Source organism: Pistacia vera, unplaced genomic scaffold (genome assembly GCF_008641045.1).
Source record: "Pistacia vera cultivar Batoury unplaced genomic scaffold, PisVer_v2 Contig852, whole genome shotgun sequence".
Taxonomy (NCBI): Eukaryota; Viridiplantae; Streptophyta; class Magnoliopsida; order Sapindales; family Anacardiaceae; genus Pistacia; species Pistacia vera.
The window spans coordinates 1-13,869 of NW_022196726.1; the positions used below are offsets into that span (position 1 = coordinate 1).

The 13,869-nt window shown below is 34.9% G+C and overlaps 2 protein-coding genes and 1 long non-coding RNA gene across 3 annotated transcripts; all 3 read left to right on the forward strand.

The window, feature by feature from the left end:
- Positions 1–43: 43 nt before the first annotated feature.
- On the forward strand, positions 44–2,633 carry LOC116118655 (ubiquitin carboxyl-terminal hydrolase 12-like; the record flags this gene model as incomplete). Its single annotated transcript, XM_031404643.1, has 9 exons — positions 44–175; positions 262–333; positions 469–534; positions 1,112–1,177; positions 1,307–1,393; positions 1,533–1,649; positions 1,958–2,032; positions 2,118–2,204; positions 2,512–2,633. Coding segments are annotated over 9 exons (744 nt in total), but the record flags the coding sequence as incomplete, so codon positions are not given.
- A 2,009-nt stretch (positions 2,634–4,642) lies between these two features.
- On the forward strand, positions 4,643–6,901 carry LOC116118662 (protein SPA, chloroplastic). The gene is made up of 4 exons (XM_031404648.1): positions 4,643–5,224; positions 5,299–5,335; positions 5,845–5,928; positions 6,640–6,901. The coding sequence occupies exons 1-4, from the start codon at positions 4,928–4,930 to the stop codon at positions 6,690–6,692; spliced, it is 471 nt and encodes a 156-aa protein (XP_031260508.1). The 5' UTR covers positions 4,643–4,927; the 3' UTR covers positions 6,693–6,901.
- Positions 6,902–8,881: 1,980 nt separating this feature from the next.
- On the forward strand, positions 8,882–10,600 carry LOC116118661. The gene is made up of 3 exons (XR_004126186.1): positions 8,882–9,384; positions 9,499–9,760; positions 10,008–10,600. It is a non-coding gene; the product is annotated as an uncharacterized LOC116118661 (long non-coding RNA).
- The last annotated feature ends 3,269 nt before the right edge of the window (positions 10,601–13,869 follow it).

Here is a 13,869-nt window from a genome sequence, read left to right on the forward strand (position 1 = left end):
CTAGTTAATGTGGGATGTTGAAATTTAATGGAAAATATAATATTATGCTTTTTCTCATGATGTTCTTGGACAGACTTCTGATATATTGTACTATGAAGTATTGGACATTCCTCTGCCAGAATTACAATGTCTGAAAACTCTCAAAGTAGCATTTCATCATGCTATCAAGGATGAAGTGAGTATGCTGATCAATTTCTTAAGTTACTCTTAAAGATGTTGATATTTTGTTCATAGAATAAAATTTATGTCATTTTGTATCAGATTAGTATTCATACTATCAGACTACCAAAACAGAGCTCTGTAGGGGACGTTATTAATGATCTTAAGACAAAGGTAATTTTCTTGGTCTAATTGTGGTAGCTGTCCTTACCGCATGCTATGTTTTTTGTATACTTGGCCTTTTTCCTGCTTTTTGGCGGATTCTGTTTGTGATTCACATATTTACTTTAATCTAAATTTCTGGAGCAGGTGGAGTTATCTCATCCTGATGCAGAACTCCGGTTGCTAGAAGTTTTCTATCATAAGATTTACAAGGTCTGAAATTCATCTTTTCGTTGCTATTTCTGCTCCCACTGATGTCCTATAAATATGAAGTTTAAATTGAACAAAAGAGCATTTGCTTGGCCCATTTGATTTGTCTTGATTGGTTGATTGGGGAGGTAAGAGAGATGGAAAAGTGGAAGTAACAAAAAACATTACTTTTAACCACTTTCTTCTCTCCAATTGAAGGTTAGGATAGACAATGCAGTCTTTTCCCCTATGCTATTGTACCTAAGTGTTCTGCACTAAACTAGTTCCTGTCTCTTTTTTGTGCTTTGACTTTCTCTCCTACTAGGCAGAGCCTTAATATCACTAGTCAGGTGATATTTCTATGAATGATGTATGTGATAAATTTTGAAGTGGCTGGTTCATAATACTCTTCTTATGGCTTTTCTTGTGATTATAATATCTGTTTGGCTGGTAGATAAAAAGAATGAAATGCATTGAATTAGGTGTGCATTGATCTAGTTTTTCTTTTAGAATCTGCATTCTTTATCTTTTTTATATTTTAGTGGAAGATTCATTTTTTCATAAGATTTAGCTTTTAAGTTCTGATTTCACATGTATGCAGATTTTTCCACTGAATGAAAAGATTGAGAATATAAATGATCAATACTGGACATTAAGGGCAGAAGAGGTCAGTGCCTCTCTTTCGCTGTCATGTCAGCTTAGGAATTATATATACATATACTGTTATTATTATTACTTCGATTATCTTATGTTGTTTAGATGAGCATCTACTTTTATGGCTATTTTAATATGGCAGATTCCGGAAGAAGAAAAAATTCTTGGTCCACATGATCGTCTAATTCATGTTTATCACTTTACAAAAGACACTGCTCAGAATCAGATGGTAATTAGCTGTCACTTTACATACAGACTATCCGCTATTTAATATTGTTAAAGTATTCTTCATATTTTGTACCAAAAATCACTAGTTGGTGATCTTCATTAAATCTTCCTCATTGGCTAATAACATTTATATTTGGCAGCAAATACAGAACTTTGGCGAACCATTTTTCTTAGTCATACATGAAGGTGAGACTTTGGCAGAAATAAAAGTGCGAATACAGAAGAAACTACAAGTTCCTGATGATGAGTTTGCTAAGGTATACTTTGTCTGGCTTTAAACCATATATTCCACCTTAAAATAAGTCATTGTCTGGAATCGTGTTTGCTACATTGCTTACCTGGATTAGTCACTTATATCAAAAGATGATTTCATTAATCAAATCTTAAATATGCTACCTGTAATGTACTTCAATTCTTATTAAAAATGTTATGCTGCCAGTAATTTTTGAACCCACCTTGGCATGTGAATAATTTATCATATTGCACTTTTATTATTATTATTATTATTTTCAGTGATAATCATTTTGTTGAAGCCAACATTGTTTATTGTATTTCTTTTTTGCAGTGGAAGTTTGCATTCCTTTCTCTGGGTCGCCCAGAGTACCTTCAGGATTCTGATATTGTCTCCAGTCGTTTTCAGGTGCCTTTCTATTCATTTGTCCCTGTAATATACATCTTAAAGATCAGATTTGGAATGAACAAAATTTCATGTCATATTTGTGCAGAGAAGAGATGTTTATGGTGCTTGGGAGCAGTATCTTGGATTGGAGCACTCTGACAGTGCTCCTAAAAGAGCTTATGCTTCTAACCAGGTGAATTATCTCTGTTGATGTTAATTTCTGAATTTTCATAATTTTTGTAGTTAATGACTTGTTTAGCCTCTAAGAAATTGGGGCGATTCCTCCTTTTTCTGCTTATGCTGGATTTGCTAAGCTTGTTTATCTCTGTTCATAGTTCTTTTTGTTGATTGTTTGCAATTGCCGTGCACAAAAGAACATGTACTTTGACTTGGATCATACATCATGCCTTTTCCCTGGAAGTGGAAAATGAAAAAAATCTGAATAGATATGCTAAGGAGTTCATTGAATTTGTTTTTGATATGTTTGTGCTTTATTTCAGAATCGCCACACCTTTGAGAAGCCAGTTAAGATCTACAATTAGGAAACATATGAAGATGCATGAATTTCATTTACGGCTCTAGATGAAGTGGGTAACCCTCAATACCATTGATCTGTAAAAAATGGCAAAAACAGTGAAAAGTAAGTGAAGCTTTAAAGGTTGAGAAATTGAAGGGTTTGGTGGTTGATTTTATTGGCAGTGTAATTTTTTTTGCTAGTTTGGATGCAAAATTGTGTATCTGCAAGTGTTATCACATCCCTCCAGAGCTTTTACTTCCGGTTTTAAATGGAGGTTCCTCTTTGAGTAATCCACCAGTGTAATTTAACAGTACATAAAACAAAAATGAGATTTTGGATTAGTGAATGTAATCATGTATACAGGGTATAGTTGGGTGATTTCCTTTTCATATTGTTTCTGTAGATGGGATATTATGTAATGGCTGATCAGCCACTGTTTGCGAGCCTGTTTCTAGATTTTTGTGAAAGAAATTGTCAGGCGTCGCATTTTCAAGGACTCTTCATCTTCGGTTTTCCATTTTGATATATCACTCTCTAATATCAACTTTTGCTAGATTAGCTGGGGAGATGTGACTGAGTATAAGTTTNAATCATTTTGTTGAAGCCAACATTGTTTATTGTATTTCTTTTTTGCAGTGGAAGTTTGCATTCCTTTCTCTGGGTCGCCCAGAGTACCTTCAGGATTCTGATATTGTCTCCAGTCGTTTTCAGGTGCCTTTCTATTCATTTGTCCCTGTAATATACATCTTAAAGATCAGATTTGGAATGAACAAAATTTCATGTCATATTTGTGCAGAGAAGAGATGTTTATGGTGCTTGGGAGCAGTATCTTGGATTGGAGCACTCTGACAGTGCTCCTAAAAAAGCTTATGCTTCTAACCAGGTGAATTATCTCTGTTGATGTTAATTTCTGAATTTTCATAATTTTTGTAGTTAATGACTTGTTTAGCCTCTAAGAAATTGGGGCGATTCCTCCTTTTTCTGCTTATGCTGGATTTGCTAAGCTTGTTTATCTCTGTTCATAGTTCTTTTTGTTGATTGTTTGCAATTGCTGTGCACAAAAGAACATGTACGTTGACTTGGATCATACATCATCCCTTTTCCCTGGAAGTGGAAAATGAAAAAAATCTGAATAGATATGCTAAGGAGTTCATTGAATTTGTTTTTGATATGTTTGTGCTTTATTTCAGAATCGCCACACCTTTGAGAAGCCAGTTAAGATCTACAATTAGGAAACATTTGAAGATGCATGAATTTCATTTACGGCTCTAGATGAAGTGGGTAAACCTCAATACCATTGATCTGTAAAAAATGGCAAAAACAGTGAAAAGTAAGTGAAGCTTTAAAGGTTGAGAAATTGAAGGGTTTGGTGGTTGATTTTATTGGCAGTGTAATTTTTTTTGCTAGTTTGGATGCAAAATTGTGTATCTGCAAGTGTTACCACATCCCTCTAGAGCTTTTACTTCCGGTTTTAAATGGAGGTTCCTCTTTGAGTAATCCACCAGTGTAATTTAACAGTACATAAAACAAAAATGAGATTTTGGATTAGTGAATGTATACAGGGTATAGTTGGGTGATTTCCTTTTCATATTGTTTCTGTAGATGGGATATTATGTAATGGCTGATCAGCCACTGTTTGCGAGCCTGTTTCTAGATTTTTGTGAAAGAAATTGTCAGGCGTCGCATTTTCAAGGACTCTTCATCTTCGGTTTTCCATTTTGATATATCACTCTCTAATATCAACTTTTGCTAGATTAGCTGGGGAGATGTGACTGAGTATAAGTTTTGGGTTTTTATGGTATATAAATTGAATAATACTACTCCATAATTCTGTTTCACAAACTTTTCTGAAAAGTAAAGTTGTACTAAATCTACAGTAAATGGTGGAAATGCATGTGAAAGTGTTAGAAAACGTGGCCACGCTTTCGCATAGGCAAATAGTGGCACCTTCATATTCAAAGATAAATTAGAATATTTTTGTAAAAGAAAATTTTGAATCTTAAGAGCTAAAAAGAAATCATTTTTGAAACTCCTTGTTAATACTGTGGGATAATCTACTCCATTTATAATTTTAAAATGTGTTTACCAAACTTTTTTGAATTGACAGATTAATAACAAGTGATTATTGAAGGATAATGGAGGCCCTCGATTTTTAAAATTTTTCTTCAACTACTGACAATCTTTATTCTCATCCGACATATTTCTCGTTCTTTCTGTCTCTTCAAATCCCTGGAGCGATCAGTCAGTCTCTGTACCAAACTCACAATACAGTTTTGATTGTCGAGTGTAGACAAATGGTAACTGTGTAATATCATGCGGAAAAAGAATTATGGATATAAAGCGGATTTAATTGAAAAGTAAAAGGAGCTAACCTGAGGCCACATATTTTCTGTAAATCCATGGCTATGCCTGCTCTCTGTTTCTTCCCCCCTCAATTCCACCCTCTTTCGTCTTCTTCAAATCATTCGCTTCCACCAATATTTTCCCCTTCAAAATCACAAGTCCTCTTTCTCTCTCGTCGTCTTCGAAAGCATAAAAAACCACTCATTTACCAGCCCACTATCACTAACCTCTTTCTCCATCCAATATTTTTCTTCACTGCCTTTGACAGACCTTCGGCCTTTGATACTCAAACCGCCCTTGCTACTATCAGTGTTTTGGTTGCCATCGTTCTCTCTCTCTTCCTCGGCTTCAAGGTTTAACTCATTCTCATTCTCATTTCATCTCAAATTAACCCTTTTAGTAAAACCCCCTTTTCTTCTTTTTGCAGAGAGATCCTTTGCCTTGCGACCGCTGCGCCGGAAATGGTAAATGCTTTCACTCAATTTCATTAACTCTTAATACTTCCACGTTACAATATTTTGTTATTTTAAACAATCTTGCATATATCTTTGTATCTGGGTCATGCTATTGAACTGGAATTTTGGTGATAGTGAATAAGCATTTGTGTTAGTTCTGATATCTATTTGAATTCAGCGATTTAGAAGAGTCGTTGAATTGGAAATGTTATCTATTAATTTTTGTTAACTCTACTACCTGAACTGTTACATTAAGGAAATTTATGCCCTTGTTTATCTCATTGTGTTTGAAATGTTATATCTATAGCTTAGATATCTTGTTGATTATAGTATTTCTGAAATGACACTGCTGACTTGAATTTAGTTTTCGAAATACTTATGAAGTCTTTACCTTTTCCACTATTTGTTTATATTTAATTCTTGCCCGGATACATTTATGGTACTTTGCGATATAACTATCTAGTGCTTTGAGGTAGAAAAGCCTAGTTCATAATTTTACTACTCTCTGTGTTGGATAGGTGGTACTAAATGTGTGTTTTGTAATAATGGTAAGATGAAGCAAGAAACGGGTTTGATCGATTGTAAAGTGTGCAAGGGAGCAGGTTTGTTCTATTTCCATATACTTTTAATATATTTGGAAACATGAATTATGCATTTGGTTTCTTATTTATTTATTTATGCTTTTGGGTGCTAGGTGGCAAAGTGCCTTTGATTATCTAACAAGGATTAATTTGTTTCATTTAGTTATGAGTAGCATTTGGAATTATCCTGTCATGTGATATTTCTTTTTAGCACCTTAACAAGTCATGGCTATTCATTTACTTGAAGTATGTTTACTGAATGATTTCAAAATTTAATCTTTCTCCTCTTTGTCATTAACATTTTGGTGACTGTTAAGGGAGGAAGAAAGGGAGAAGATCGGACAGAAAGAAAAGGGAGAGAACAGAGAGAATTCCAATAGTCAATATATCATATTTAGAATGCTAGTCTTAAAATTGATCATTTCCTAATATAGCTACTAAATCTAAATTATGGTTTTTCGATCAGGTATTATAAATAAAACTTGTTACGTTCTTTTGCTTTGCTGTTTAAAGCAAGCTATTGCAATTCCGTGTTTACGTCCGAATGAGTATACTTTGCAGGTTGATTTCAGCCAATAACCTCTGGTTTTGAGTGATGTCCAATTTGGTTTAAGTATCAAATTTGGCATCCCTAATATATATCAGACTGTTAATCAATTTTGATTTTAAATATGTTTGATTTTATTCTTTCTGCTCTTATATCTTATTTAATTGAATTATTTCTCTTTGCAGGATTAATACTCTGCAAGAAGTGTGCAGGTTCTGGATATTCAAGACGTCTATGAGCTGTAATTCGATTTTGACACAATATTTTTTTATCTGTAAGAAAATTTTACTGAAGCTTTAATTCTTTTGTCCATATCCTCCCTTTTTTGCCCCTCGTTTCCCCCTTTGTTCCTCTCCTCTCTATCTCTAAATTCTTCACTTTTTTCATTTCCAATTTACAATGTAATTGTGGTGAAGTGGAAATAGCAATATTGTAAATTCTGATGTAGATTTCTGGTTTTCAGATGACTTGAACTCTTTTGTTAAGGGCATCTCCAGCTTATGAAATATATTCCTTGAAATGTAATTTATTGAGTTTGTGTTGACTTATTTTTCATTGAGGTATTTCTATGATAACATTGGTTATTTTGTTTGAACGATTGACAGTGAAAAAAAAAAAAAAATTATAATACACACTTTTGAAATTTACATTGGCCATTGGACATGAATCTTGGCAGTAAATTCTTTTACCCTAGAAGGATTCTCATATGATGTTGACCATCAGTCAAGATTGAAAATTAATTTACAATACCCTTAGTTGGAAGTTTTGGATCTTTGCCTATAAGTTCTCAGTGACATTCACATGTGTGAATTTGCCATACTATCTTACCTTAAAATGGGTAATGGACAAAGAAACAAATGACTTGAATGCAGGGAGATTGCTGAATATTGATGCCCATATTTAGGATTCTACTTTTATCAGTTTTAAGCTTTCATTTCATTTCTAATTTTGGTACTCGGATGGTGATTTATTTGATATTTTTTCCTTATTATCATAGTTTTAACAAGAGTGGCTATATGGTTCATGATTGCTCCAGTACTGCTGCTACATATGTCTTTAGTTTGGGACATTTTAGTTTTCACATTCACCTGCTGCATAACCCAACTTTATGCATTTGGACCGTATGTTTCTACCAGTTCACTTGTGAGAATAGTTTTAAGTTGCATGATAAGGACTCCTTGAACACTTCCTTCTAGACTTTATGTTTCTAGTGTAGGACGTCTATCTACCATAAACTGGTGTATAGTTCTCCATGTTTAGTTGGCAAGCAGCATTAGACATTTTGCAACATGTGTTGGCTCTGTTATGTTTACCCTTTATTTTACTACCCCTTGAGGAAAACATTTTCTCCAACTCCCATTATTTTGGCTTCTGGTAGTTGTAATTCTATTCATATAAGTACTCTAATTGCCTCCAAATCTTTGGGACTAGGTCCCCTCAACCTTTTGGTTTTCCTTTCAACTTTGTTATCAGTCTTGCTTCATTGTTCTGATGGCTGAAAGAGAATAAAAAAATGGAGAACACTCATGCATTTGCCGCAATGCAAATTTTGTTATGAAAGTTCCAGTTGTTTCATGTACCGGAACTACAACTGTTCTACATATCATCTTGACCCTCGCAGCTAATTCTACATCGTTGTGTTGAAATGCAAATAGGCTCTGATTCCCATATCTGAAATTGTTATAACAGCTCTAGGCTTCACCTGCGTGCATTAAAAGGTAATTTTTTTTTTTTTTTTGGGAGCATGGTTAACTAATATGTTAACTAATCGATTTCGAGTACAATTTTTTTTTTCCTTTTTAATACCTCCACATGAGATGAGCCACTAAGGGGTTTAAGAATTGGTTTTCTTTTTATAAGGGTCAAAATGATTTATTTTGGCCTCATATAGTAGGGTGGTGTTCGGTAAAAAAAATCTCCCTCCAAACCGCACATACTTTGTCTTGGATTAGGAAAAGAAATATTTATACATTTATCATGTTAACAATTTCTGAATTTCGATTTGGATGAAACAATTTAAATGTCAAAAAGCTCATTTTAATGGGCGAGAAATAGACATCACAATTATTACTTTTATTCACATGATCAAATTTTTATTGATATGATTTGATATTTAAGTTTAAAAATTTTCAACAATCAATTTACTTAATTAATTAAATGGATGAGCTAAGCAATTTTTTTTTTTAAAAATTATTCATAATTATTTATTTATTTATCTATTTAATACAAAAAATATACTGTAATTATAAATTAAAAGTTTCAACTTGCAATTTTTTATTTACCAAAAAATATATAAATCAGGTAAATTGAGCTAGAGCCTATTTGATTGGGCTTCTTTGTTGGCGGAAAGAGTTTTTTCAATGAGTAAACGACATGTTGTCACTCAAGGTTTGGTGAAATGTCACTTTTCAAAAAGTTTCAAAACGATATTTTTCCATCCATTGGTCAGATCTGTTAGTAAATTTCATTATAAAGAAGGGTTAGATGATAAAAAAATCCTCTTTGAAGAAGAGCAGGAGAGCCAATTTACGTGTAGCCACAAAAATCAAAATTTAAAATTCGAAATCCGTCAGTGTAGTGACAGAATGGTTGCCACGTGTCCCACCAAAGTTGACTTTAGAAAAAAAGGGAAAACCAGGTCATTTATCTTCTGGGTTTATTCGGAGCGACGAGTGGCGACTGTTTACAGCTACCGGCGAGTGGCGACTTCGACTGGCGACTCTTTACAGCTATCGGCGAGTGGCGACTAGCAAAGAAAAAGGGGTTGAAAGCATTAGCTCGAGATTGTTTAGGAGGACTGAGAAAAAAATAGGGTTTCTAAGTGGCGGCTGGCGATCGGTTAACCGGGAAGGATGACGACTGAAGGAACACAGCAGCAATGGATGACTGAAGGCTGTTTAGGGTATAGGGTTCGACTATTTACGCTATAAGTAACCTTCTTCTTGTGTTCTTTTCGTTTTAGGTTAAAAATAAAAAAACTAACTCATATTTGATGTAATTATTTTATTTATTAATTGATATCTTTGTGCTTTTGATTTTGCTAGTTTGTTGAAATAAGAGACAATTGGTACTGTGTTGGGACTCTCATTCGAGGTTAATGGTTAAAAAAAATGGGTTAAAGGATTATGCAATTCAAGAGGGCTTTGCATTAAGGAAGTTCAATTCGAAAACTTTCTCATTCGTATTTGTTTCTCAAGAAAATTATTTAAATTCCATGTGTTGAATTGATAAAAACAAACGAAATTGGCGCAAGATGAGAATCAGAGGTTGGAAGATATGCTTGGGGGTTTGCTTCAGCAATTGGTGGTGCGTTTCTTACTATTTTGACTTCTATAATTGAGATTCAGCATTTTACTAACTTTAGTGTTTGTTATTTTTCACTTTAAAAAGTGTTGGTTTCAAATTGATTTTTGTGCTGCTGACAAGCACTCTTGAATGTTGTAAAAAGTGGTGGTTTTAAAACATTCTTGAATCTTTGTTAATTTGTTTATTTGAAACGAATTTGGCACAAGATGATATTCCTAACGAATTAGAAAATATGATTTTGGTTCAGGAATTGGTGGTACATTCCTAACGATGACCTCAGGAACTGAGGTTCGGCATTTTTCTAGCCTGTGTATTTGTTAATTTTCACTGAAGAAGTGATCCCTGAGAGCTCTTTTGATTCCTGAAGCTTTTTATAATGCTGAAAGCACTCTGAAATGTCTAGTTTGTTTGTTTATTTGAAACAAAACTGGTACAATATGAGAACCAATTGTTAAAATAGATGCTTGGACTACTCATTTAACTCCTGAAACCACCTAAATGATGCCAAATGTTTTTTTTATTAGTTTACTTAAGAAATTGGTATGTTGGTACAGTCTTCCGCATTGGATTCAGTAGAGCCATTAATGCAGTATGGACAATCAATTGATGACAGGGAAATTAGCCAGGCTCAAATTCCACAGCTCCTCGGTCAGGAAATGCTTTTGTTGTTAATTTGCTGCCTTACAGTTTATATATGTAATTCTTTGATTAGGTAATGTTGGACAATTTGTGACACAAGTGCAATGTAAAGGAAGAAATTGGATTCGCTTTGCAAGAAAGTCATTGGTGTAGCATTGTTTGTGGTTGATAATATACTTGTGATGCATTGGTTGTTGTATATTTATTGCAAATTCATGCAAAATGACACTTTTATGTACATGTTATGACTGAAACCAGTCCTAAGAAATTAAGAGAAAAAGAGAGTAGAAGGGAAGAAGAAAGGAAGAGCAAGAGAGGGGAAGGAAAATAGAGGGAAAGTCTGGAGAGTTTTTGTATTAATTCATCGATAATCCCTTCTTACAATTATTGAGTATATATGGTGGTTTGTTAGTGACCATCTCTAATCAACTACAGCTGATATCTAAAGAAGTATAACAAACTCTTTTAGAAATTATGAAAAACATAGCAATGCAAAAAGCATATTAATTTGCCTTTGCCTTTCCCTTATTTTTATCCGTAGCAATTCCTTCCCCTTGAGTGTATTCTTGTCCCCAAGAATGCATAAAGTCTGGGAACTGAACCTGAATAAAAGTGAGGTCCTTCCAACTAGAGTCTATAGATGGCAAGCTGCTCCATTTGATGAGCACTTGAGAAATATGTTGGCCGTTTCTCAGATTTGTCTTCTAAATGAGGATTTTTTCTGGTTGTACTATGAACTTATCTTCTTTCAACTCCGGTAGAATATTCATTGGCACAGTTCTGGCTTCAATTTTCCTTTTTAATAATGAAACAAAAAGCATACTAATTTGCCTTTGCCTTTCCCTTCCTTTTATACGTAGCAACTCCTCCCCCTTAAGTGTATTCTTGTCCCCAAGAATGCATAAAGTCTGGGAACTGAACCTGAATAAAAGTGAGGTCCTCCCACCTAGAGTCTATAGATGGCAAGCTGCTCCATTTGATGAGCACTTGAGAAATATGTTGGTCGTTTCTCAGAATTGTCCTCTGAATGAGGATTTTTTCTGGTTGTACTATGAACTTATCTTCCTTCAACTCTGGTAGAATATTCATTGGCACAGTTTTGGCTTCAATTTTCTTTTTTAATAATGAAACATGAAAAACAGGGTGGATGAAACTATTCTCTGGTAGTTTTAGTTTGCAAGGCACATCTAATCTTCTCTGACACTTGGAAGAGACCATAGTATTGTACTGTTAGTTTGAGTGACTTCTTGAGTGCGATGCTCGATTGTCGATATAGTTGTAGTTTTAAATATACCTAATCCTCTACTTTAAACTCTCTTTCTGCCTGTTTCTATCCGCATATTGCTTCATTTTATTGCTTGCAATTGCTAGTTGTTCCAACAACTGAGCCTTCTGAGTTAGGAATTCTTGAATAGCTGCCACCGAAGTGGAATGATTAGGCAAAATTGGTAAGGGAGGAGGGTACCCATATAGGGCTTGAAATGGTGTTATCTTCAGAGAATTGTGAAAAGTGGTGTTGTACCATTACTCTATCAAATACAACCATTTTGCCTAATGTCTGGGTTGTGCAAAACAGATGCACCGCATATAAGCTACTAGGCAACGATTTACCCTTTTCGTTTGACCGTCCGTTTGAGGGTGATAGGCGGTATTGAGTTGTATTTTAGTGTCTAACAACTTGAAGAGTTCTTGCCAAAATTGACCAGTGAACAGTCGATCTCTATTAGAAATAATATTTTCAGGCAGCCCATGCAACTTGAACACCCCTTCCATGAATACCTTAGCTACCTTAGCAGCTGAATAAGGATGAGATAGAGCAAAGAAATGGCTACACTTGGTGAATCTGTCCACCACTACTAGTATTGAATCGAACCCTTGGGACTTAGGTAGTTTGTCGATGAAATTCATCGATATGGAATGCCAGGCTTGTGATGGGATAAGCAGCGACATAAGTAATCTTGGGTAGGCATAGGACTCTGACTTGCATCTTCGACAAGCATCACAAGTTAGAATCCACTCCATTACTAATTTTTGCATCCTAGGCCAGTAAAATACCTGTCTCAACCTCTGGTAAGTGTTTTGGATTCTTGAATATCCTCCAAGAGGTGATTCATGACAAGTCTCCATTAATTTGGACCTCAAATCTCTATTGCTTCCCACATGCAGCTTACCTTTATAATATATAAGTCCAGTTTTGAGAGTACAGTTAGCTACAGAGTCAGGTTTGACTGATAGAGCTTGTAGTAGCTTGACAGCTTCCTTGTCGCCTTCATATGATTCCTGGGCTTCTTCCATCCATGTTGGAATAATAGAAGAAGCAAGGTAGCATAAATACTACATATCTGGCCTACAGGATAGAGCATCCGCAGCCATGTTCTCAGCCCTTTTTTTGTATTGAATTCTATAGTCTAACCCCAATAATTTAGTGACCCCTTTTTACTGAACATAAGTGTGTAATCTCTGTTCTAGAAGATGTTTTATGCTTTCATGATCAATCCTTAAAATAAATTGGCCTTGCTCTAAGTAGTGCCTCCATTTAGAAACTGCAAATAAGATTGTTAATAATTCTCTTTCATATGCTGATAGTTGCTAGTTTCTCGGGCTTAGTGGTTTTGAGAGGAAAGCAATAGGCCTTCCTTTTTGCATAAGGACTGCGCCAATTCCATAACCACTAGCATCGCATTCTAGTGTAAACCCTTAAGTAAAATCTGGTAGAGCCAAGATTGAAGTTGAAACCATTGTAACTTTGAGGCTTTCAAAAGCTTCTTGAGCTTCAAAACCCCATATAAAAGCATCTTTCCTCAATAAATCCGTCAAGGGTCTGCTGATTGCTCCATAATTCTTAATGAACCTTCTATAGTAACCAGTTAGTCCCATGAATCCTTTTCATTCTTTCAATGTAATCGATATTTGGCCATGAACTCATTGCCTCTACTTTGGATGGATCCGTTACTAGCCACCACTAGATATAAGGTGTCCAAGATAAGCTATCTCGGTCTTTCCAAATTCGCACTTTGACATCTTGGCAAATAGTTGCTGCTTCACCAATATTTGAAGGACTTGTTCTAGATGCCTTAGGTGGGATTTAGGGTCTGGACTGTAGATTACGATGTCATCAAAGAAAACTAGAACAAATTTTCTCAGATAAGGTTGCAATATTTGGTTCATGAGGGCTTGGAAGGTGGCAGGGGCATTGGTTAGGCCAAAAAGTATAACTAAAAATTCAAAATGGCTTGTGTGCATCCTGAATGCCATCTTAGGGATGTCAACAGGTTCCATCTGTATCTGATGGTAGCCAACCCTAAGATCCAGCTTAGAAAAAATGGTTGCCTTTTGGAGCTCATCCAATAAGTATTCGATTATTGGAATTGGGAACTTATTCTTCATAGTCCTCTCATTAAGTTGTCGATAATCTATGTAAAATCTCCAACTGCCATCCTTCTTCTAGACTAAGAGAACTAGAGGTACGT

What these genes read in the sequence shown, in the direction of transcription:
- LOC116118662 (XM_031404648.1), top strand. Translation starts at nt 4,928, where the DNA reads ATGGCTATGCCTGCTCTCTGTTTCTTCCCCCCTCAATTCCACCCTCTT. An exon ending in CGACCGCTGCGCCGGAAATG is followed by an intron (nt 5,336 to 5,844) that starts GTAAATGCTTTC and finishes TGTGTTGGATAG; the next exon opens with GTGGTACTAAATGTGTGTTT. An exon ending in TAAAGTGTGCAAGGGAGCAG is followed by an intron (nt 5,929 to 6,639) that starts GTTTGTTCTATT and finishes TTCTCTTTGCAG; the next exon opens with GATTAATACTCTGCAAGAAG.